Consider the following 23,543-nt stretch of genomic DNA (forward strand, 5'->3'; position numbering starts at 1 on the left):
CTGAACCTTGTTTCCTCATCCATTCATAAGCTTCCCTCTTCCTTTTCACAAGACATTCCACCTCTTTCGTGAACCATGGTTCCCTCACTCGGCCATTTCCTCCCTGCCTGACAGGGACATATCTATCAAGGACATCCAGTATTTGTTCCTTGAAAAAGTTCCACTTTTCATTAGTTCCTTTCCCTGACAGTTTCTGTTCCCAACTTATGCCCCCTAATTCTTGCCTAATCGCATTATAATTACCTCTCCCCCAATTGTAAACCTTGCCCTGCCGTACAGCCCTATCCCTCTCCATTGCAATAACAAAAGACACCGAATTGTGGTCACTATCTCCAAAGTGCTCTCCCACAACCAAATCTAACACTTGGCCCGGTTCATTTCCCAGTACCAAATCCAATGTGGCCTCACCTCTTGTCGGCCTATCCACATATTGTGTCAGGAAACCCTCCTGTACACACTGCACAAAAACTGCCCCATCCGAACTATTTGACCTACAAAGGTTCCAATCAATATTTGGAAAGTTAAAGTCCCCCATGACAACTACCCTGTGACCCCCACACATATCCATAATCTGCTTAGCAATTTCTTCCTCCACATCTCTATTACTATTTGGGACCCTATAGTAAACTCCTAACAACGTGACCGCTCCTTTCCTATTTCCAACCTCAGCCCATAGTACCTCAGTGTGCAGATCCCCCTCGAAGTGCCTTTCCGCAGCCATTAAACTATCCTTGATTAACAATGCCACTCCTCCACCTCTTTTACCAGCTTCCCTACACTTACTGAAACATCTATACCCCGGAACGTCCAACAACCATTCCTGTCCTTGTTCTACCCACGTCTCCGTAATGGCCACAACATCGTAGTCCCAAGTACCAATCCACGCCCCAGGTTCATCTACCTTGTTCCGGATGCTCCTTGCATTGAGATAGACACACTTCAACCCACCTTCCTGTCTACCGGTACCCACCCTTGACCCTGATACCTTCCCCAATACCTCACCACCCTCACTGACTTCTGGACTATAACTCTTCTTCCCACTCCCCTGACAAATTAGTTTAAACCCCCCTGAAGAGCCGTAACAAATTTCCCTCCTAGGATATTGGTGCCCCTCTGGTTCAGGTGCACCCCGTCCTGTTTGTACAGGTCCCACCTTCCCCAGAATGTGTTCCAATTATCCACGTATCTGAAACACTCCCTCCTACACCATCCCTGCAACCACATGTTTAACTGCACTCTCTCCCTGTTCCTCAACTCGCTATCACGTGGCACCGGCAACGTACCAGAGATGACCACATGTTTTGTCTTGGCTCTCAGCTTCCAGCCCAGCTCCAGAAATTCCTGATTTAAATCCCCGTCCCTTCTCTTACCTATGTCATTGGTACCAATGTGTACCACGACTTGTGACCGTTTCCCCTCCCCCTTCAGAATCCGGAAAACACGGTCTGAGACGTCACGGACCTTGGCATCCGGTAGGCAACATACCATCCGTGAGTTTCTTTTGCTGCCACAGAACCTCCTATCTATCCCTCTAACTAACGAGTCCCCAATTACTATTGCCCTCCCGCTCTGCCCCTTACCCTCCCGAGCCACAGAGACGGACACAGTGCTGGAGATCCTCTCACTGCGGCTCACCACTGGTATGTCATCCCCCTCAACCGTATCCAAAGCGGAATACTTGTTGCTAAGGGGAACGACCACTGGGGATCCCTGCACGGACTGCTTTCTCCCAGCCCCTCTCACCATCACCCATCTGTTTTCATTCCTCGGAGTAACTGTATCCCTAAAGCTTCTGTCTATGGCCACCTCTGCGTCCCTAATGATCCTAAGTTCATCCAACTCCAGCTCCAGTTCCCTAACATGGTTTTGGAGGAGCTGCAGATGGGTGCACTTCCCACATATGTAATCAGCATAGTCGTCCCTCACCTCAAACATAGTGCAAGAGGAACACAGCACTGCCTGCACACCCATCCCCTCTAGATACCTTGCCAGTACCAGGTAGAAACAGCAAAAATGAATTTAAACTCACCCCTGCTCGCCCTTACTGCCTAAGCCCTGTGAGCCAAAGCCTTACAGCTCACACTCTGCTTCCCACTCACTCCACTGCCTGCTCCCGACGCTGCCCGCTGTATACTGCAGCCTACCTTTTATACTTCATGCGCTTAAAAAACCCTTCCCAGACTCCTTAGCAGCCCATTTCCAGTTTTCACTTTAAACTTAAAATACAACTGCAAAAGTAAAGACCAAAGAAAAACACACACTAGCTGACTAATTAAATAAATAAACAATTCAATTAATCTCTCACCAGCACTGCTGCCTCTAATCACTCCCTCTCAGCTTGCTTCAGTGGAACAATGAGGACCACAGTCTTCTGGCACTATTCCTGTCGACAATGACGACATAAAGATCAAAGCCAAAGGCTCTGCAATCTCCTCCCTAGCTTCCCAGAGAATCCTAGGATAAATCCCATCCAGCTCAGGGGACTTATCTATTTTCACACTTTCCAGAATTGCTAACACCTCCTCCTTATGAACCTCAATCCCGTCTAGTCTAATAGCCTGTATCTCAGTATTCTCTTCGACAACATTGTCTTTTTCCTGCGTGAATACTGACAAAAAATATTCATTTAGCGCCTCTCCTATCTCTTCGGACTCCACGCACAACTTCCCACTTCTGTCCTTGACTGGCCCTAATCTTACCCGAGTCATTCTTTTATTCCTGACATACCTATAGAAAGCTTTAGGGTTTTCCTTGATCCTTCCTGCCAAAGACTTCTCATGTCCCTCCTGGCTCTTCTTAGCTCTCCTTTCGGGGCGACACGGTAGCACAGTGGTTAGCACTGCTGCTTCACAGCTCCAGGGACCTGGGTTCGATTCCCGGCTTGGGTCACTGTCTGTGTGGAGTTTGCACATTCTCCTCGTGTCTGCGTGGGTTTCCTCCGGGTGCTCCAGTTTCCTCCCACAGTCCAAAGATGTGCTGGTTAGGTTGATTGGCCATGTTAAAATTGCCCTTAGTGTCCTGAGATGCGTAAGTTAGAGGGATTAGTGGGTAAATATGTAGGGATATGGAGGTCGGGCCTGGGTGGGATTGTGGTCGGTGCAGACTCGATGGGCCGAATGGCCTCTTTCTGTACTGTAGGGTTTCTATGATTTCAGGTCCTTCCTGGCTAACTTGTAACTCTCAAGCAGCCTAACTGAGCCTTCATGTCTCATCGTTACATAAGTCTCCTTCTTCCTCTTCACGAGAGATTCAAATTCTTTAGTAAACCACGATTCCCTCGCTCGACCACTTCCTCCCTGCCAGACAGGTACATACTTATCAAGGACACGCAGTAGCTGTTCCTTGAACAAGCTCCACATTTCAATTGTGCCCATCCCCTGCAGATTTCTTCCCCATCCTATGCATCCTAAATCTCGCCTAATCGCATCATAATTTCCTTTCCACCAGCTATAACACTTGTTCTGCGGTATATACCTATCCCTTTCCATCGCTTCAGTAAACGTAACCGAATTGTGGTCACTGTCACCAAAGTGCTCACCTACCTCTAAATCTAACACCTGGCCTGGTTCATTACCCAGTACCAAATCCAATGTGGCCTTGCCTCTTGTTGGCCTATCTACATACTGTGTCAGGAAACCCTCCTGCACACATTGGACACAGATGCTGAAGGGTCTCTAGCGGAAGGTGCAGGTGCTGAAGGGTCTCTGGCGGAAGGTGCAGGTGTTGAAGGGTCTCTGGCGGAAGGTGCAGGTGCTGAAGGGTCTCTGGCGGAAGGTGCAGGTGCTGAAGGGTCTCTGGCGGAAAGCGCAGGTGCTGAAGGGTCTCTGGCGGAAGGTGCAGGTGCTGAAGGGTCTCTGGCGGAAAGCGCAGGTGCTGAAGGGTCTCTGGGGGAAGGCGCAGTGCTGAAGGGTCTCTGGCGGAAAGCGCAGGTGCTGAAGGGTCTCTGGGGGAAGGCGCAGGTGCTGAAGGGTCTCTGGGGGAAGGTGCAGGTGCTGAAGGGTCTCTGGCGGAAAGCGCAGGTGCTGAAGGGTCTCTGGCGGAAGGTGCAGGTGCTGAAGGGTCTCTGGCGGAAAGCGCAGGTGCTGAAGGGTCTCTGGGGGAAGGCGCAGTGCTGAAGGGTCTCTGGCGGAAAGCGCAGGTGCTGAAGGGTCTCTGGGGGAAGGCGCAGGTGCTGAAGGGTCTCTGGGGGAAGGTGCAGGTGCTGAAGGGTCTCTGGGGGAAGGTGCAGGTGCTGAAGGGTCTCTGGCGGAAGGTGCAGGTGCTGAAGGGTCTCTGGGGGAAGGCGCAGTGGTGGAAGGGTCTCTGGCGGAAAGCGCAGGTGCTGAAGGGTCTCTGGCGGAAAGCGCAGGTGCTGAAGGGTCTCTGGGGGAAGGCGCAGTGGTGGAAGGGCCTGCGGAAAAGGCCCGCGGCGGCTCAAGGCGCGGCGGCTGACAGGGTTCTGTACTCAATCTTGGGATGACACTTGCTCCTTTTTACTTTGTCACCAATGTAATAACTTTCCTCCACCAGTTAAGTACAAACAATTAATGTTTATTTACACAACATGCCATTTACAACGTAGTGCAGCTGCGCTGTCCCAGCCTGCCTTCTGGATCAAATTGGGGCAATCCCCCAACCGGGTTCCTTTTTGGACTCGCAGGTCATGTGACCCTTTCGGAAAATCAATCCTTAAAGGGGCCAGATACCACAGCGTAATATAAAAATTCTACAGAATGTTTTCCTCATCAGCGAAGCATTGGAACATTTTAAAATATTTTGCTCAAATTACATTGAAACCACTGAGCGATGCGAGATGGGAAACAAAGTTGGATTCAATTTAAGCTCTCGATAAAAGCTTCATTGGGTGATTAACACTCTAGAAAAGCTTGAGCTCGAATCAAAAGATGGCAAAATTTGTTCAAAGGCACATGCCCTGTCAAACAAAATACAGGTTATGGAATTTCTGACTCGTGTGGTTGTCGAGCACCTGTTGTCAGTATTCAATCTTGATTACTCTTGGGCTGTATACACATTCTGGAATTTGGATGTCCTTTGGATGGACATTAAGAAAGAGGATGTATTGAAAATTTTGAATAGCATCAAGATAGATCAGTCGCCGGGACCGGATGGGATCAATTTGCTCTGGAACTTCATTCATCCAGCAAAGCTAGAAGCCAAAACCTATGATGACTTGACAAAGATCCTTGAAGAGCATTACTCTCCAAAGCCATTGATCATTGCAAAATGGTTAAGATTCCACTGATGGAATCGAGTGGAAAGTGAAAGCATTGCTCAGTTTGTGGTAACCTTAAAAAGTCTGGCATTGTTTGTTTGATGAGTTATTAGAAGGTATTCTTCAAAATCGTCTAGTTTGTGGTTTCAAAATGAGGCCATCCAAAGAAGATTGCTTACTGTACATGATTTGACTTAAAACAGCAGTAGAAATCACAGTATTGATGGAACAGGCTGCTAAAGACGTTTCACAGTTTAGTGCAGGAATGATGACCCACAAGTTAGGGACTGCCCATAAGAAGTTAAAACAACAACAAGCATGTCACAGATGTGCCAAAATGGGACATTCAGCAAGTGAATGCTGGAGCTATGATAATAAATGCGGGAATTGTGGCAAAATGGGTCACATTGCAAAAGCTTTTATGGCCAGACCAGCTTTACCTGAGAAGAATATTCAGACGAAGAATCTGGGTACCTTCAAGAAAAAAAACAAGTTGCATTCTACAAAAACAATTTAAAACATGGAAGAAAAGAATTACAACTGTGGCACATCGGCACAGTGATTAGCACTGCTGCCTCACAGCTCCAGGGACCCAGGCTGAATTCCAGCCTTGGATGACTGTCTGTGTGGGGTTTGCATATTCTCCCGTGTCTGCGTGGGTTTCCTCCGGGTGCTTCGGTTTCCTCCCATAGTCCAAAGATATGCAGGTTGGGTGGATTAGCCATGCTGAATTGTCCCTTAGTGTCATGGTGATTAGCAGGGTAACACATAGGGTTAAGGGGATAGGACCTGGGCGCAATTGTTGTCGATGCATGCACAATGGGCCAAATGGCCTCCTTTTAGGAAGTTAAATGGACAACCTATTAGGATGGAGGTTGATCCTGGTGTTGCTGTATCTTTAATTCCTAAGATTACATATCAGTAAAAGCCGAAGCATCTTCCTTTAAAACCAGTTTGTGTGATTTTAAAGACACACATTGTGCTGTTCCTGCTGTTAAAAGGTTACATCATGGTCAACCAAGTGTTGAGTGGGCAAACAGAGGAGTTATCTCTCCAAATGGTCCGTGGTAATTTTTCAGCACTCTTTGGCAGGTCATAGTTGGAGAAGATAAAGTGCTGTCAACAGATTGTCTATGCCAATACAGACATACAGCATGACGGCATGGTGGCACAGTGGTTAGCACTGCTGCCTCATAGCATCAGGCACTGGGTTCCTGCCTTGGATGACTGTCTGTATGGCACTTGCACGTTTTCCCTGTGTCTGTGTGCGTTTCCTCTGGGTGCTCCAGTTTCCTCCCACAGTCCAAAGGTGTGCAGATTAGATGGATTGGCCATTGGGGTGGGAGATGGAACAGCAGGCCAGTAAGTGTAGGGACTGGGGAAGAAAGTGAGACTGAGGTAAACAGAATGCAGAGTAAGTACAGGCAGAGGGAAGTCGCGGGGCTTGGCGGGACTGGAGGTCTGGAGTGCATTTGCTTCAATGCAAGAAGTGGGGGAGCATCTTGGGGATAGTGATCATAACTCTATCTCCTTTACGCTAGCATTGGAAAGAGATAGGATCAGGCAAGCTAGGAAAGTGTTTATCTGGAGTAAGGGGAAATATGAAGCCATCAGGCAGGAGATTAGAGGTGTAAATTGGAAGGAGGTATTCTCGAGGAAAAGTACCGAAGTAAGGTGGCAGATTTTCAAGGAATGTTTGTCTGGAGTTCTGCATGACAACGTTCCGATGAGACGGAGGTTTTGGTAGGTTACGGGAACCGTGGTGCACGAAAGCTGCGCTGAACCTAGTCAAAAAGAAGAGTAAAAGGATGAGATGTGAAGGAATAGGACCTATAAGATGTGAAGGTGAGAAAGTCTGTACAGAACCGGAAGAAATAGCAGAGGTGGCTTAATGAATATTTTACCTCGGTATTCACGGTGGAAAAAGACCTGGGTGGTTGTACTACAGGATTGAGGTGGACTGAAAAGATTGAGTACGTGGACATTAAGAAAAAGGATGTGTTGGAAATCTGAATAGCATCAAGATAGAAAAGTGGCCGGGACCGGATGGGATGTACCCCAGGTTACTGTGGGAGACGAGGAAAGAGATTGCAGAGTCTCTGGTGATGATCTTTGCGTCGTCGATGGAGACGGGAGAGGTTCCGGAGGATTGGAGGATTGCGGATGTGGTTCCTATATTCAAGAAAGGGAATAGGGATAGCCCAGGAAATTACCGACCGGTGAGTCTAACCTCAGTGGTTGGTAAGTTGATGGAGAAGATCCTGAGGGACAGGATTTATGAACATTTAGAGAAGTTTAGTATGCTCAAAAGTAGTCAGCACGGCTTTGTCAAAGGCAAATCGTGCTTTACGAGCCTGGTGGAGTTCTTTGAAAATGTGACGAAACACATTGACAAAGGAAAAGCGGCAGATGTGGTTTACATGGACTTCAGCAAGGCGTTCGATAAGGTCCCCCATGCAAGACTTCTCGAGAAGGTGAGAGGGCATGGGATCCAAGGAGCTGTTGCCTTGTGGATCCAGAACTGGCTTGCCCAAAGGATGTGGAGATGCCGGCGTTGGACTGGGGTAAACACAGTAAGAAGTTTAACAACACCAGGTTAAAGTCCAACAGGTTTATTTGGTAGCAAAAGCCACACAAGCTTCACCACAAGCTCCAGCTTCCACCCTAAACACGTTAAAGAAGCCATCCCCCACGGACAAGCCCTCCGTATACACAGGATCTGCTCGGATGAGGAGGATCGCAACAGACACCTCCAGACGCTGAAAGGTGCCCTCATAAGAACAGGATATGGCGCTGGACTCATTGATCAACAGTTCCAACGCGCCACAGCGAAAAACCGCACCGACCTCCTCAGAAGACAAACACGGGACACAGTGGACAGAGTACCCTTCGTTGTCCAGTACTTCCCCGGAGCGGAGAAGCTACGGCATCTCCTCCGGAGCCTTCAACATGTCATTGATGAAGACGAACATCTCGCCAAGGCCATCCCCACACCCCCACTTCTTGCCTTCAAACAACCGCACAACCTCAAACAGACCATTGTCCGCAGCAAACTACCCAGCCTTCAGGAGAACAGTGACCAAGACACCACACAACCCTGCCACAGCAACCTCTGCAAGACGTGCCGGATCATCGACACAGATGCCATCATCTCACGTGAGAACACCATCCACCAGGTACACGGTACATACTCTTGCAACTCAGCCAACGTTGTCTACCTGATACGCTGCAAGAAAGGATGTCCCGAGGCATGGTACATTGGGGAAACTATGCAGACGCTGCGACAATGGATGAATGAACACCGCTCGACAATCACCAGGCAAGACTGTTCTCTTCCTGTTGGGGAGCACTTCAGCGGTCACGGGCATTCGGCCTCTGATATTCGGGTAAGCGTTCTCCAAGGCGGCCTTCGCGACACACGACAGCGCAGAGTCGCTGAGCAGAAACTGATAGCCAAGTTCCGCACACACACGGACGGCCTCAACCGAGATATTGGGTTCATGTCACACTATTTGTAACGCCCACAGTTGCGTGGACCTGCAGAGTTTCACTGGCTGTCTTGTCTGGAGACAATACACATCTTTTTAGCCTGTCTTGATGCTCTCTCCACTCCCATTGTTTTGTTTCTTAAAGACTGGATTAGTTGTAAGTATTCGCATTCCAACCATTATTCATGTAAATTGAGTCTGTGTCTTTATAAACTCTGTTTGTGAACAGAATTCCCACTCACCTGAAGAAGGGGCTTAGAGCTTCGAAAGCTTGTGTGGCTTTTGCTACCAAATAAACCTGTTGGACTTTAACCTGGTGTTGTTAAACTTCTTACTGTGTTTGCCCAAAGGAGGCAGAGAGTGGTTGTAGATGGGTCTTTTTCTGAATGGAGGTCGGTCACCAGTGGAAAGGGCGGCACGGTAGCACAGTGGTTAGCACTGCTGCTTCATAGCTCCAGGGTCCTGGGTTTGATTCCCGGCTCGGGTCACTGTCTGTGTGGAGTTTGCACATTCTCCTCGTGTCTGCGTGGGTTTCCTCCGGGTGCTCCGGTTTCCTCCCACATTCCAAAGATGTGCGGGTTAGGTTGATTGGCCAGGTTAAAAAAAAAATTGCCCCTTAGAGTCCTGGGATGTGTCGGTTAGAGGGATTGGCGTGTAAATATGTGGGGGTAGGGCCTGGGTGGGATTGTGGTCGGTGCAGACTCGATGGGCCGAATGGCCTCCTTCTGCACTGTAGGGTTCCTATGATTCTATGAATGCCCCAGGGATCTGTTCTGGGACCCTTGCTGTTTGTCATTTTCATAAATGACCTGGATGAGGAATTGGAGGGATGGGTTGGTAAGTTTGCCGACGACACTAAGGTTGGTGGTGTTGTGGATAGTTTGGAGGGATGTCAGAAGCTGCAGTGTATCATAGATAGGATGCAAGACTGGGCGGAGAAGTGGCAGATGGACTTCAACCCGGATAAATGTGTAGTGGTCCATTTTGGCAGGTCAAATGGGATAAAGGAGTATAATATCAAGGGTAAGACTCTTAGCAGTGTAGAGGATCAGAAGGACCTTGGGGTCCGGGTCCATAGGACTCTTAAATCGGCCTTGCAGGTAGAGGAGGTGGTTAAGAAGGCGTATGGTGTGCTGGCCTTCATCAATCGAGGGATTGAGTTTAGGAGTGGGGAGATAATGATGCAGCTTTATAAGACCCTCGTCAGACCCCACTTGGAGTACTGTGCTCAGTTCTGGTCGCCTCATTACAGGAGGGATGTGGAAATTATTGAAAGGGTGCAGAGAAGATTTACAAAGATGTTGCCTGGATTGGTTGGCATGCCTTATGAGGATAGATTGAGGGAGCTCGGTCTTTTCTCCTTGGAGAGACGAAGGATGAGAGGTGACCTGATAGAGGTGTACAAGATGTTGAGAGGTATAGATCGGGTGGATTCTCGGAGGCTTTTTCCCAGGGCTGAAATGGCTGCTACGAGAGGACACAGGTTTAAGGTGCTGGGGAGTAGGTACAGAGGAGATGTAAGGAGTAAGTTTTTCACTGTGAGGGTGGTGGGTGAGTGGAATTGGCTGCCGTCAGTGGTGGTGGAGGCAAACCCGATAGGGTCTTTTAAGAGACTTCTGGATGAATACATGGAACTAAATAGGATTGAGGGTTATAGGTAAGCCTATATATAAGCCTAGGTAGGTAGGGACATGACCGGCGCAACTTGTGGGCCGAAGGGCCTGTTTGTGCTGTATTTTTTCTATGTTCACCCTAGAAGTAAAATTTAGAACTACTGGACACTTCTGCTGGAGCGACTTTTGCATCATTCTCATGTGGTATAATAGCAAAGACACAATCATCAGGCAACTCAGATTCAAATATATCTTTCGGAGTAGTATTCACAACACTAGGCATTAAAGAAGTCAGCACTTCTGGAGATGATTCAGAGAATTAATTTGGAAATGACAACAGTTGGTCAGCATGGTACCACCAAACTAGTTCATCATGTTTTAATGAGGAGCTGAAGGAAATCAGCATTGGAAGAGGAATGGTTTTGGGAAATTTGATGGGATTGAAGGTGAATAGATCTCCAGGTCCTGATAATCTTCATCCCAGAGTAGTTCACGAAGTGGCCCTGGAAATAGTAGATCCATTGGTGGTTATTTTCCAAAATTCTTTGGACTCTGGAATAGTTCCTGCAGATTGGAGGATAGCTAATGCCCGCTATTCAAAAAGGAAGGTGGAGAGAAAACAGGGAACTATAGATTGGTGAGCATAACGTTGGTACTGGGGAAGTTGCTGGAGTGCATTATCAAGGATTTCATAACTCGGCATTTGGAAGGCAGTGGTATAATCAGACAAAGTCAGCATGGATTTACAAAAGGGAAATCATGCTTGAAGAATCTATTGGAATTCTTTGAGGATGTAACTAATAGAGTTGACCGAGGAGAACCAGTGGATGTGGTTTATTTAGACTTTCAGAAGGCTTTCAACAAGGTCTCATATAACAGACAACTATGTAAAATTAAGTCGCATGGGATTGCAGGTAATATCTTGAGACGGATAGAAAGCTGGTTAGCAGATAGGAGGCAAAGAGTTGACAGACATGGATCTTTTTCTGATTGGCAGTCAGTGACTAGTCGGGTTCTGCAGGGATCTGTGCAAGGACCCTAACTGTTCACATTTTATATTAATGATTTGGAAGTGGGAACTGAATGTATTATCCCCAAATTTGCAGATGATACAAAGTTGGGTGGGAGGGTGAACTGTGAAGAGGATGCAGAGAAGCTTCAGCATGATTTGGACAGGCTGAGTGAGTGGGCATCTGCATGGCAAAGAACAAAGAAAATTACAGCACAGAACAGGCCCTTCGGCCCTCCAAGCCTGCACTGACCATGCTGCCCGACTGAACTAAAACCCTCTTCCCTTCTGGGGACCATATCCCTCCACTCCCATCCTATTCATGTATTTGTCAAGACCCTTAAAAGTCACGATGTCAGATGCAGTACATTGTGGATAAATGTGGTAGCAATAATAGGAAGACATTATTATTTGAATGGACCTGGGTTCGATTCCCGGCTTGGGTCACTGTCTGTGAGGAGTTTGCACATTCTCCTCGTGTCTGCGTGGGTTTCCTCCAGGTGCTCCGGTTTAGAAACATAGAAAAACTACAGCACAAAACAGGCCCTTCGGCCCCACAAGTTGTGCCGAACATATCTCAACCTTTTAGACCTACCTATAACCCTCCGTCCTATTAAGCCCCATGGACACATCCAGGAGTCTCTTAAAAAACCCTACTGAGTTTGCCTCCACCACCACTGACGGCAGCCGATTACACTCGCCCACCACCCTCTATGCAAACCCCACACAGACAGTCATCCAAGGCTGGAATTCAGCCTGGGTCCCTGGAGCTGTGAGGCAGCAGTGCTAATCACTGTGCCGGCGTGCCACAGTTGTAATTCTTTTCTTCCATGTTTTAAATTGTTTTTGTAGAATGCAACTTGTTTTTTTCCTTGAAGGTACCCAGAATCTTCGTCTGAATATTCTTCTCAGGTAAAGCTGGTCTGACCATAAAAGCTTTTGCAATGTGACCCATTTTGCCACAATTCCCGCATTTATTATCATAGCTCCAGCATTCACTTGCTGAATGTCCCATTTTGGCACATCTGTGACATGCTTGTTGTTGTTTTAACTTCTTATGGGCAGTCCCTAACTTGTGGGTCATCACTCCTGCACTAAACTGCGAAACGTCTTTAGCAGCCTGTTCCATCAATACTGTGATTTCTACTACTGTTTTAAGTCAAATCATGTACAGTAAGCAATCTTATTTGGATGGCCTCATTTTGAAACCACAAACTAGACGATTTTGAAGAATACCTTCTAATAACTCATCAAACAAACAATGCCAGACTTTTTAAGGTTACCACAAACTGAGCAATGCTTTCACTTTCCACTCGATTCCATCAGTGGAATCTTAACCATTTTGCAATGATCAATGGCTTTGGAGAGTAATGCTCTTCAAGGATCTTTGTCAAGTCATCATAGGTTTTGGCTTCTAGCTTTGCTGGATGAATGAAGTTCCAGAGCAAATTGAAGGTTTTACTTCCTATTGTACTAAGAAAAACTGCTACGAGCAACTCGCTTACAATTTTATTCCCTTATACAAAGTACTGGAGACCTCTGCACAGTAACTCCATGATTCATTTTCTTCATTGAAAGGACCCATGAAGTGAAAGGACCCATGGATCCTAATTGACCAACCATTTATCTTGCAAGCATAAGTGACTCGAGACTGCACAGTATATTTTTTTTACTGTCTTCCCAGTCCTCCCCTTTTTACCCTGGAGATCATCGACTTTTTGTTTTTTTTTCAAAAGTCCCAGTCATACAGCAAAGCATTCCTCCTTTTCAAACGTGCCAGATATTGTCTGGAATCTTACCCTTCTCTGATCAGAAAAATTCCCCCTTTCAAAATCACACAACGAGCTTCCCCTTTTTTTTCTTATTTGACCTTTAATCTTTAATCCTGTTGTTGATTTTCCAAAACCTTCTCATATTCAAAGTGTGAGGTCCCATAATGTTTTTTCTTCTACTTCGGATCTTTTCTGGATGTTCTTAATGAAACAAAGTTCTGACTCTCTGCCAATTTTCTTTTTGCAATATCCTAACTGTATCTGTTCCTCAAATTATTCCAAACAAATATACACCACAAAGAACTAGTGTTTCAAGTTATTCTCTGGAGTTTTGAGACACTCGCGTATGTAACATCAACATCAGTCTTCCCAAACTTGGTAGTCGTTATAATAGTCTTTCACCATACCAGTTACAGTGGCAACTATGGAGAGATCATTCAGCAAACTAAAACTGATTAAAACTGATTAAGTGGTCTATTATGGGCCAGGAAAGACATCTGGCTCTCATATGAACTGAGCACCAAGTCACTAGATCTCTATCTAGCCCCTTTGTTGAAATATTGGTCAGCTGGGCAGGCATGCAAACAAGACTTGAGGCTGTAGCAATTTAATTGTGAAGTTGAGTACAATGCAATGCTTGTTACTTACAACAGTACATGGAAATTTTGACCCTCAAATAACTTGTTGTTGTAATTGTTGTGTGATGGTTTTTGTAAGACAGTTGTTGCTCTTAATTTTTAAATATGATTATTTTATTAGCGTCAGTCATTGTGTAATGTTTATTGCAATGGTGATTGTTCTTAAATTTTGAATGTGATCGTCATAGAATCCCTACAATGCAGAAGGAGGCCATTTGGCCCATTGAGCCTTCCCCGACCACAATTCCACCCAGCCCCTATCTCCATAACCCCAAGTATTTACCCTGTTAATCCCCCTGACACTAAGGGGTAATTTAACATGGTCAATCAACCTAATCCGCACATCTTTGGACTGTGGGAGGAAACCGGAGCACCTGGAGGAAACCCACGCAGACACGGGGAGAACGTGCAAACTCCACACAGATAGTCACCCTATGCTGTACTGTTCTATGTTTCTATGTTTCTATGTTCACATGGTGCAGTTAAATTGTGCCATTAAAATTATATCCATACAGCAATACATTGCTAATATTGACTTTAGTCCAGTTAAAAACATCAGTAGTTAAAAGTGAGAAATAGCGGAGGAGACGTGTGTGGGGTGGGGGTGGGGGTGACCTAAGGGATATAACTTCCAAGCTCCGTGTCAGTGCATCTGGGGGGGGTGCACTGGGGAACCTCTTCAAATTTTCCAAGCTAAAGATTGCAATTGCCTGGGCAGTTCAAACTTCCTTTTGGCAATTGCCCTGCACTGAGATCCATCCAAAAATACAATTTAAATCGCAAATTTAGGATAGTTCCAAATTACAGTAATAGTTACCCAGAAAAAGACAGAAGAATTAAAACCATTTCTAGCTTCTGAGTTATTACTGCACCAGACCCTCAATCATCCTCACCCACCCAACTCCACCCCGATCCTAGATCCAACCCAAATCGCCCCACCCCCTGCCTCAAATCCTACCCACTTACTTTATACACTTTCCTTCTCCCTGGCTTGTCAAAATGGCTGGACTTCAAACTTACCAGCTTTATAGCAGCTAGTGTTGTAAAAGGGATTGTGGCTAACTTTCCTTTGACTTAGTTGCTCTTGACTGTCAGCCTCAAGAACTCGCTGCACTGCACAGACATCGTCCAGCCTGAATTGGAAGGTCAGGCCAGATAGAAGTGGCTGGATTTCAAGGTAAGCAACTATGAGAGGGGTGGCAATTTAACTGCCACTGCACCAGAAGTTACAGGCCTTAATCTTCCTCTTCGACCAAATCACTGCACAGTTAATCAGCTGACTAACAGTTCATCTAGCTTGACAATGGCTATCTTCTAATTGCATCACTTGGACTCACCATTTCAAGAAATATCATTTCTTCAGCCCGTTCCTTCTTGGTAAGTTTCCTTTGAGAATATCCACGCCAAATCTGCAAAACCAAATGCAGCTACTGTGATTAGCTTCTGTGCAGAAAAGGTAAGATTTTTAAGGTGATTTTCTCACATTATAAAAATACAAATCTGATCATATCAGATCTGGCTGAGTGTAACCTTTTAAATATTTAAATTCCTGCATAAAAGATAAATGCATATTCTAAAGATACGCAAAGTAAACTTACATTTTATTGTTCTACATTAGTGACATTCTGCTAACTGAAAATTCTTGCTGAGAAACAAAACTTCTACCAAACTATGATCTGTGCTATAGATTTGTTCAACATAAGGTAGTGACATACAAATGGAAGTGTTTTACTTAACCCATATTGATTTAATTTATTGCTCAAACTTGAGGGATCCAGTCCCAATTTTCCAGGATAATAAACCCAAATATTACAAATTACAAAAATATACAAAGATCTGCAATTTGCATTAGATGGGGATGACATTAATTTCAACAAAATTATCATAATGTACGTAATGTTTACATTGTCTCAGATCTGAGGCAGCACACCCATTTTGGTTCTTGCTGAGGAGATTAACAGTTTTTCCCCTCATTCACCATAATTCCTGAAATTAATAGCACGTTCTCCTTTCAGACCAGGTCGAATGTTCAGTGATGTTGATTCTCCTACTTCCTAATTTAAAAGGTGTCTTGTTTCTCTTTCAAAAAGAAGCAGTTGAGAGCAGAACCATCACTTAAGACATTTTTAACCTGTCCTTTGTTCTTTTAATTTTGATTTTGTGTCATCAAGTTACTTGCTCACTAACTAGTGGAACTAGAGTGGCTGGGATTTCCTGTTTCCGCCCGCCACCAGGATCTTCTGGTTCTGCTGAAAATCAATGGACTTTTGGATGGCCTGCTCCATTGCTTGCAGTAGGTCCTAGAATCATAGAATCATAGAAACCCTACAGTGCAGAAGGAGGCCATTCGGCCCATCGAGTCTGCACCGACCACAATCCCACCCAGGCCCTACCCCCACATATTTACCCGCTAATCCCTCTAACCTACACATCCCAGGACTCTAAGGGGCAATTTTTAACCTGGCCAATCAACCTAACCCGTACATCTTTGGACTGTGGGAGGAAACCGGAGCACCCGGAGGAAACCCACGCAGACACGAGGAGAATGTGCAAACTCCACACAGACAGTGACCCGAGCCGGGAATCGAACCCGAGACCCTGGAGCTGTGAAGCAGCAATGCTAACCACTGTGCTACCGTGCCGCCCTGCTAACCACTGTGCTACCGTGCCGCCAGGTCCTGCCATGGCGAGACCAGAAAATCCCAGCCATTCCCTTTAACACTGTTAACACTTTTAACATTTAACACTGTTGCTTGGGTAAGAACGCGCTGTACACGTTGCAACACCTGGGGTGGAATTTTACTATTTTCTTGCAGAGTGAGACACTGGGCAGGGAAAGCGACATTGAAGGTGCTGGCATTTTGCCAATGTCACCAATGGTGATACGAGTCAGAATGAGTGGGGCCTCAAATTTGCCTATCTGGTAGGCTTCCACAGATTCAAGGTGCTACTGACTGCATATGTGACAATCTATGCACCAACAGATCAACCCAATGTACTTGTAAACCACAAGGGAATCCACTTCATCAACATGCAGCTTGTGTGCATTCAAAAGGAAAGGCGTACAAAGAACAAAGAACAGTACAGCACAGGAAACAGGCCCTTCGGCCCTCCAAGCCTGTGCCACTCCTTGGTCCAACTAGACCAATCGTTTGTATCCCTCCATTCCTAGGCTGCTCATGTGATTATCCAGGTAAGTCTTAAACGATGTCAGCGTGCCTGCCTCCACCACCCTACTTGGCAGCGCATTCCAGGCCCCCACCACCCTCTGTGTAAAAAACATCCCTCTAATATCTGAGTTATACTTCGCCCCTCTCACCTTGAGCCCGTGACCCCTCGTGAACGTCACTTCTGATCTGGGAAAAAGCTTCCCACCGTTCACCCTATCTATCCCCTTCATAATCTTGTACACCTCTATTAGATCTCCCCTCATTCTCCGTCTTTCCAGGGAGAACAACCCCAGTTTACCCAATCTCTCCTCATAGCTAAGACCCTCCATACCAGGCAACATCCTGGTAAACCTTCTCTGCACTCTCTCTAACGCCTCCACGTCCTTCTGGGAGTGTGGCGACCAGAACTGGACGCAGTACTCCAAATGTGGCCTAACCAGCGTTCTATACAGCTGCAGCATCAGACTCCAGCTTTTATACTCTATACCCCGTCCTATAAAGGCAAGCATACCATATGCCTTCTTCACCACCTTCTCCACCTGTGTTGCCACCTTCAAGGATTTGTGGACTTGCACACCTAGGTCCCTCTGTGTTTCTATACTCCTGATGACTCTGCCATTTATTGTATAACTCCTCCCTACATTATTTCTTCCAAAATGCATCACTTCGCATTTATCCGGATTAAACTCCATCTGCCACCTCTCCGCCCAATTTTCCAGCCTATCGATATCCTGCTGTATTGCCCGACAATGCTCTTCGCTATCCGCAAGTCCAGCCATCTTCGTGTCATCCGCAAACTTGCTGATTACACCAGTTACACCTTCTTCCAAATCATTTATATATATATCACAAATAGCAGAGGTCCCAGTACAGAGCCCCGCGGAACACCACTGGTCACAGACCTCCAGCCGGAAAAAGACCCTTCGACCACTACCCTCTGTCTCCTATGGCCAAGCCAGTTCTCCACCCATCTAGCCACTTCTCCTTGTATACCATGAGCCTTAACCTTCTTAACCAACCTGCCATGTGGGACTTTGTCAAATGCCTTACTGAAATCCATATAGACGACATCCACGGCCCTTCCTTCATCAACCGTTTTTGTTACTTCCTCAAAAAACTCCACCAAATTTGTAAGGCATGACCTCCCTCTTACAAAACCATGTTGTCTGTCACTAATGAGATTGTTCCGTTCTAAATGCACATACATCCTGTCTCTAAGAATCCTCTCCAACAACTTCCCTACCACGGACGTCAAGCTCACCGGCCTATAATTTCCTGGGTTATCCCTGCTACCCTTCTTAAACAACGGGACCACATTCGCTATCCTCCAATCCTCAGGGACCTCACCCGTGTCCAAAGAAGCGACAAAGATTTCCGTCAGAGGCCCAGCAATTTCATCTCTCGTCTCCCTGAGCAGTCGAGGATAGATGCCATCAGGCCCTGGGGCTTTGTCAGTTTTAATGTTCCCTAAAAAAACCTAACACTTCCTCTCTTGTAATGGAGATTTTCTCTAACGGGTCAACACCTCCCTCCGAGACACTCCCGGTTAACACGCCCCTCTCCTTCGTGAATACCGATGCAAAGTATTCATTTAGGATCTCCCCTATTCCCTTGGGTTCTAAGCATAATTCCCCTCCTTTGTCCCTGAGAGGTCCGATTTTCTCCCTGACAACTCTTTTGTTCCTAACGTATGAATAGAATGCCTTAGGATTCTCCTTAATCCTGCCTGCCAAGAACATCTCGTGACCACTTTTTGCCCTTCTAACTCCCCATTTGAGTTCTTTCCTACTCTCTCTGTATTCCTCCAGAGCTCCATCTGTTTTCTGTTGCCTGGACTTAACGTACGCCTCCCTTTTCATTTTAATCAGATCCTCAATTTCCCTGGTTATCCACGGCTCTCGAATCCTATCTTTCCTTTTTACAGGCACATGCCTATCCTGCAGCCTTATCAATAGTTCCTTAAAAGACTCCCACATGCCAGACGCGGACTTACCCTCGAACATCCTCTCCCAATCAACATCCACCAATTCCTGCCTAATCCTGCCTAAATTGTCGAGCGTATGTATATTTGTTAATTGTTAACTGGGTGTGTAGTTGTTGTCAAGTAGTGGGATTAAACTGGGATTTACCAACATTCCTATGAATAAAAGCAGGCTGAATCTGTGGTGGCTAGAATGAAGTTGCTCAATATGTGTCTGCATAACTAAAAACATGTAAATGTACAAAGATTAGGCTCGAGCGCTATAGAATCATAGAATCTCTACAGTACAGAAGGAAGCCATTCGATCCAGCGAGTCTGCACCGACCACAATCCCACCCAGGCCCTATTCCCGTAACCCCAAAGATTTACCCTGGTAATCCCCCTGACACGAGGGTTAATTTAGCATGGCCAATCAACCTAACCTGCACATCTTTGGACTGTCATTCACCACCTTGCTGAGTTATAACAACAGACTTCCCGGGAGCTTTCATCCAGCACAAGTCCAAACAACAGTTGCATGCTATGATAGAAGAGTAAAGGAACTAGTGGATGGAACTTCAATCAGACAAATTGCCTTTTCCCACCCTTAACTTTTTTAGTTTTTTTATTTCTGGGACATGGGCGTTGCTAGCTAATCAGCATTTATTGCCTATCCCTAGTTGCCCTTGTTCAGAGGGTGGTTGAGAGTCAAACACATTGCTATGGCTCTGGAGTTACATGTCGGCCAGACCAGGTAAGGATGGGAGATTTCCTTCCCTAAAGGGCATTAGTGAACCAGATGGGTTTTTTCGACAATCGTTTCATGGTCAGCAATAGATTCTTAATTCCAGACATTTTTTTTATTGAATTCAAATTCCACCATCTGCCATGGCGGGATTTGAACCCAGGTCGCCAGAACATTAGCTGAGTTTCTGGATTAATTGTCGAGCGGCATTACCACTCTATCGCCTCCCCACAGTGATGTTCGCATCATAAAGAACAAAGAAAAGTATAACACAGTGGGCCCGAATTTGCCAAACCTTGACGCCCGTTTTCGGGCGTGAAATCACGGTAAAGTTGGGCGTCGGGCCTAAACCGCGATCCGCACCCGATTCCTAGCAGATCGCGATTTTAGTGACACCCGATTCGGGCGCGGGCGCGGGTCCGGCGCGCGCCCGAATCGGGCGGTCCACCGATTTAATGAACCGCACCCAACTCTACCATGAAACCCCACTTTACCGTCTTCTGGCCCGATCGGCGTCCGCGCTGTTATCTACCTGAAGAATAAAAGTCCGAAGTCGCTGCTGCAGCCTCCGAAGAGCGGGGTCAGAGACTGCAACGGGGGGGGGGCGGGGGGAGAGAGGGTTCCCGCTGAACTTTGAAATAAACAACTTTCTGAGGCACACAGGTCTTCTGACCCTGAGAGATATAAAACCCCTGCCGTCACCAACCTTCTCAGCAAACCAGCAGAACTATCATGATGCTGAGCTCCTGGCTGAGGCTAACCTCCTACGGCAACACAAGGGACGACTGGAGGCCAGAATGCAGATATTGGAGGACCACAACACAGTAGCACAGTGGTTAGCACTGCTGCTTCACAGCTCCAGGGACCTGGGTTCGATTCCCGGCTTAGGTCACTGTCTGTGTGGAGTTTGCACATTCTCCTCGTGTCTGCGTGGGTTTCCTCCAGGTACTCCGGTTTCCTCCCACATTCCAAAGATGTGCGGGTTAGGTTGATTGGCCATGCTTAAATTGCCCCTTAGTGTCCTGAGATATGTAGATTAGAGGGATTAGTGGGTAAAATATGTAGGGATATGGGGGTAGGGCCTGGGTGGGATTGTGGTCGGTGCAGACTCGATGGGCCAAACAGCCTCTTTCTGTACTGTAGAGTTTCTATGATTTCTATGACAACTGGAGTCATAGTTGTGCCGACTGCGAAAACTCCTGGAAGAGCCATTAACAGAATCGAAGCTGAATGGAGTTGCTTCGGTTTCTCCAACTGCTCCCTTTCAGCTTGCTGAAAATGGTCAAACCTGTAAGGTGGACTTCAGCTCGCAGACAGATGATTCATTGATTCCTCCCCAGGACATGAGTACAGACCTTATGGATGTCATGGAACAAATCAATAGCTCTTTCCCCGTTTGCAGCCCAAGTTTTACAACAAGGCAACAGGTAATGATGTAACAATATGTTCCATCCAGCAGACACTTGCATTGAGACCACTACTTCCTGTATGACCAGCAGCAGTTGTGAATAATAATGAAACTGAATGGGACCTCATGGGAGGTTAGTTAGGAAGGTTCAGTCGCTAGGTATACATGGGGAGGTAGTAAATTGGATTAGACACTGGCTCAATGGAAGAAGCCAGAGAGTGGTTGTAGAGGATTGCTTCTCTGAGTGGAGGCCTGTGACTAGTGGTGTGCCGCAGGGATCGGTGTTGGGTCCATTGTTGTTTGTCATCGATATCAATGATCTGGATGATAATGTGGTCAATTGGATCAGCAAGTTTGCTGATGATACAAAGATTGGAGGTGTAGTGGACAGTGAGGAAGGTTTTCAAAGCTTGCAGAGGGATTTGGACCAACTGGAAAAATGGGCTGAAAAATGGCAAATGGAATTTAACGCAGACAAGTGTGAGATATTGCACATTGGAAGGACAAACCAAAGTAGAACGTACAGGGTAAATGGTAGGACTCTGAAGAGTGCAGTTGAACAGAGGGATCTGGGAATACAGGTTCAGAATTCCCTAAAAGTGACGTCACAGGTGGATAGAGTCGTAAAGAGTGCCTTTGGTACATTGGCCTTTATAAATCGGAGTATCGAGTATAAAAGTTGGAGTGTTATGGTAAGGTTATATAAGGCATTGGTGAGGCCGAATTTGGAGTATTGTGTACAGTTTTGGTCACCTAGTTACAGGAAGGATGTAAATAAGGTTGAAAGAGTGCACAGAAGGTTCACAAGGATGTTGCCGGGACTTGAGAAGCTGAGTTACAGAGAGAGATTGAATAGGTTGGGACTTTATTCCCTGGAGCGTAGAAGATTGAGGGGAGATTTGATAGAGGTGTATAAGATTTTGATGGGTATAGATAGAGTGAATGCAAGCAGGCTTTTTCCGCTGAGGCTAGGGGAGAAAAAAACCAGAGGGCATGGGTTAAGGGTGAAAGGAGAAAAGTTTAAAGGGAATATTAGGGGGGGCTTCTTCACGCAGAGAGTGGTGGGAGTGTGGAATGAGCTGCCGGATAAAGTGGTAAATGCGGGGTCACTTTTAACATTTAAGAAAAACTTGGACGGGTTCAGAGCGGTGTGGAGGGATATGGTCCAAGTGCAGGTCAGTGGGACTAGGCAAAAAATGGTTCGGCACAGACAAGAAGGGCCAAAAGGCCTGTTTCTGAGCTGTAATTTTCTATGGTTCTATGGTTCTAATATCAGTTCCACCAATTGGTCTCATTGAAGGAGCTTACCTGTGGAGACCCAACAAGTAGTTTTGACTATTGTCTGTTCCTCTTTGCTTCTTTTACTATGCAATTGTAAAATAATGAAGTATAAAATGTTGGACTCTGAAACTTCTGCTACTATGTATAAATGTGCAGCATTTGGGGAGGGGGACTTTTTAAAATCACTTTTTTACGACTGATGTAACAGAATATTGTTCTCAAACTGTATCTGCATTTTACAATGTTTTAAAGAAAATGCTACTCTCTGTAATGCCACCCTCTTGGAAAACAAAGCCTTACAGGTGTGTCTGAATGCTGGCTGTGTGCCTAAGAAAGTTGTTTTTTTTAAAGTTCAGCGGGAACCCCCCGAGGGGATGGTCGGTCGCACCCCCTCCCCTCCCACCCCCCACAGAGGATGAGACGTCACACCCCCCCCCCCCCCCAGGGGATGATACTTCACACCCGCTCCACCCCCCGATCAGAGAATGACCTGGGTCCCCCTCCTGCCCCCGATCAGAGGATGACCTGGGTCCCACCCCCCTCCTCCTGCCACCTCCCCCCCACCCCTCCTCCCACCCACCCTCCCGCCGGATCAGAGGATGACCTGGGTCCCACCCCCCTCCTCCTCCCACCACCATCCCCCCTCCCTCCCCGATCAGGGGATGAACATAGAACATAGAAAAACTACAGCACAAACAGGCCCTTCAGCCCACAAGTTGCGCCGGTCATGTCCCTACTTACCTAGGCTTATATATAGGCTTACCTATAACCCTCAATCCTATTAAGTTCCATGTACTCATCCAGAAGTCTCTTAAAAGACCCTATCGAGTTTGCCTCCACCACCACGATGGCAGCCAATTCCACTCACCACCACCCTCTCAGTGGAAAACTTACCCCTTACATCTCCTCTGTACCTACTCCCCAGCACCTTAAACCTGTGTCCTCTCGTAGCAGCCATTTCAGCCCTGGGAAAAAGCCTCTGAGAATCCACCAGATCTCTACCTCTCAACATCTTGTACACCTCTATCAGGTCACCTCTCATCCTTCGTCTCTCCAAGGAGAAAAGACCAAGCTCCCTCAACATCCCCATAAGGCATGCCAACCAATCCAGGCAACATCCTTGCAAATCTTCTCTGCACCCTTTCAATAATTTCCACATCCCTCCTGTAATGAGGCGACCAGAACTGAGCACAGTACTCTAAGTGGGGCCTGACGAGGGTCTTATAAAGCTGCATCATTATCTCCCC

The 23,543-nt window shown here is 46.6% G+C and overlaps 1 protein-coding gene across 1 annotated transcript in view; it reads right to left on the bottom strand.

Moving 5' to 3' along the window:
- The window catches only part of LOC144503791 (dynein regulatory complex protein 11-like), a 531,388-nt gene that overhangs the window by 421,825 nt on the left and 86,020 nt on the right, over positions 1-23,543 (bottom strand). The window contains exon 5 of the mRNA XM_078228677.1: positions 15,070-15,141. Within this exon, the coding sequence (XP_078084803.1) occupies positions 15,070-15,141 (72 nt within the window). The remainder of the gene's footprint in view (positions 1-15,069; positions 15,142-23,543) is intronic.

This window comes from Mustelus asterias, chromosome 14 (assembly GCF_964213995.1).
Source record: "Mustelus asterias chromosome 14, sMusAst1.hap1.1, whole genome shotgun sequence".
Taxonomy (NCBI): domain Eukaryota; kingdom Metazoa; phylum Chordata; class Chondrichthyes; order Carcharhiniformes; family Triakidae; genus Mustelus; species Mustelus asterias.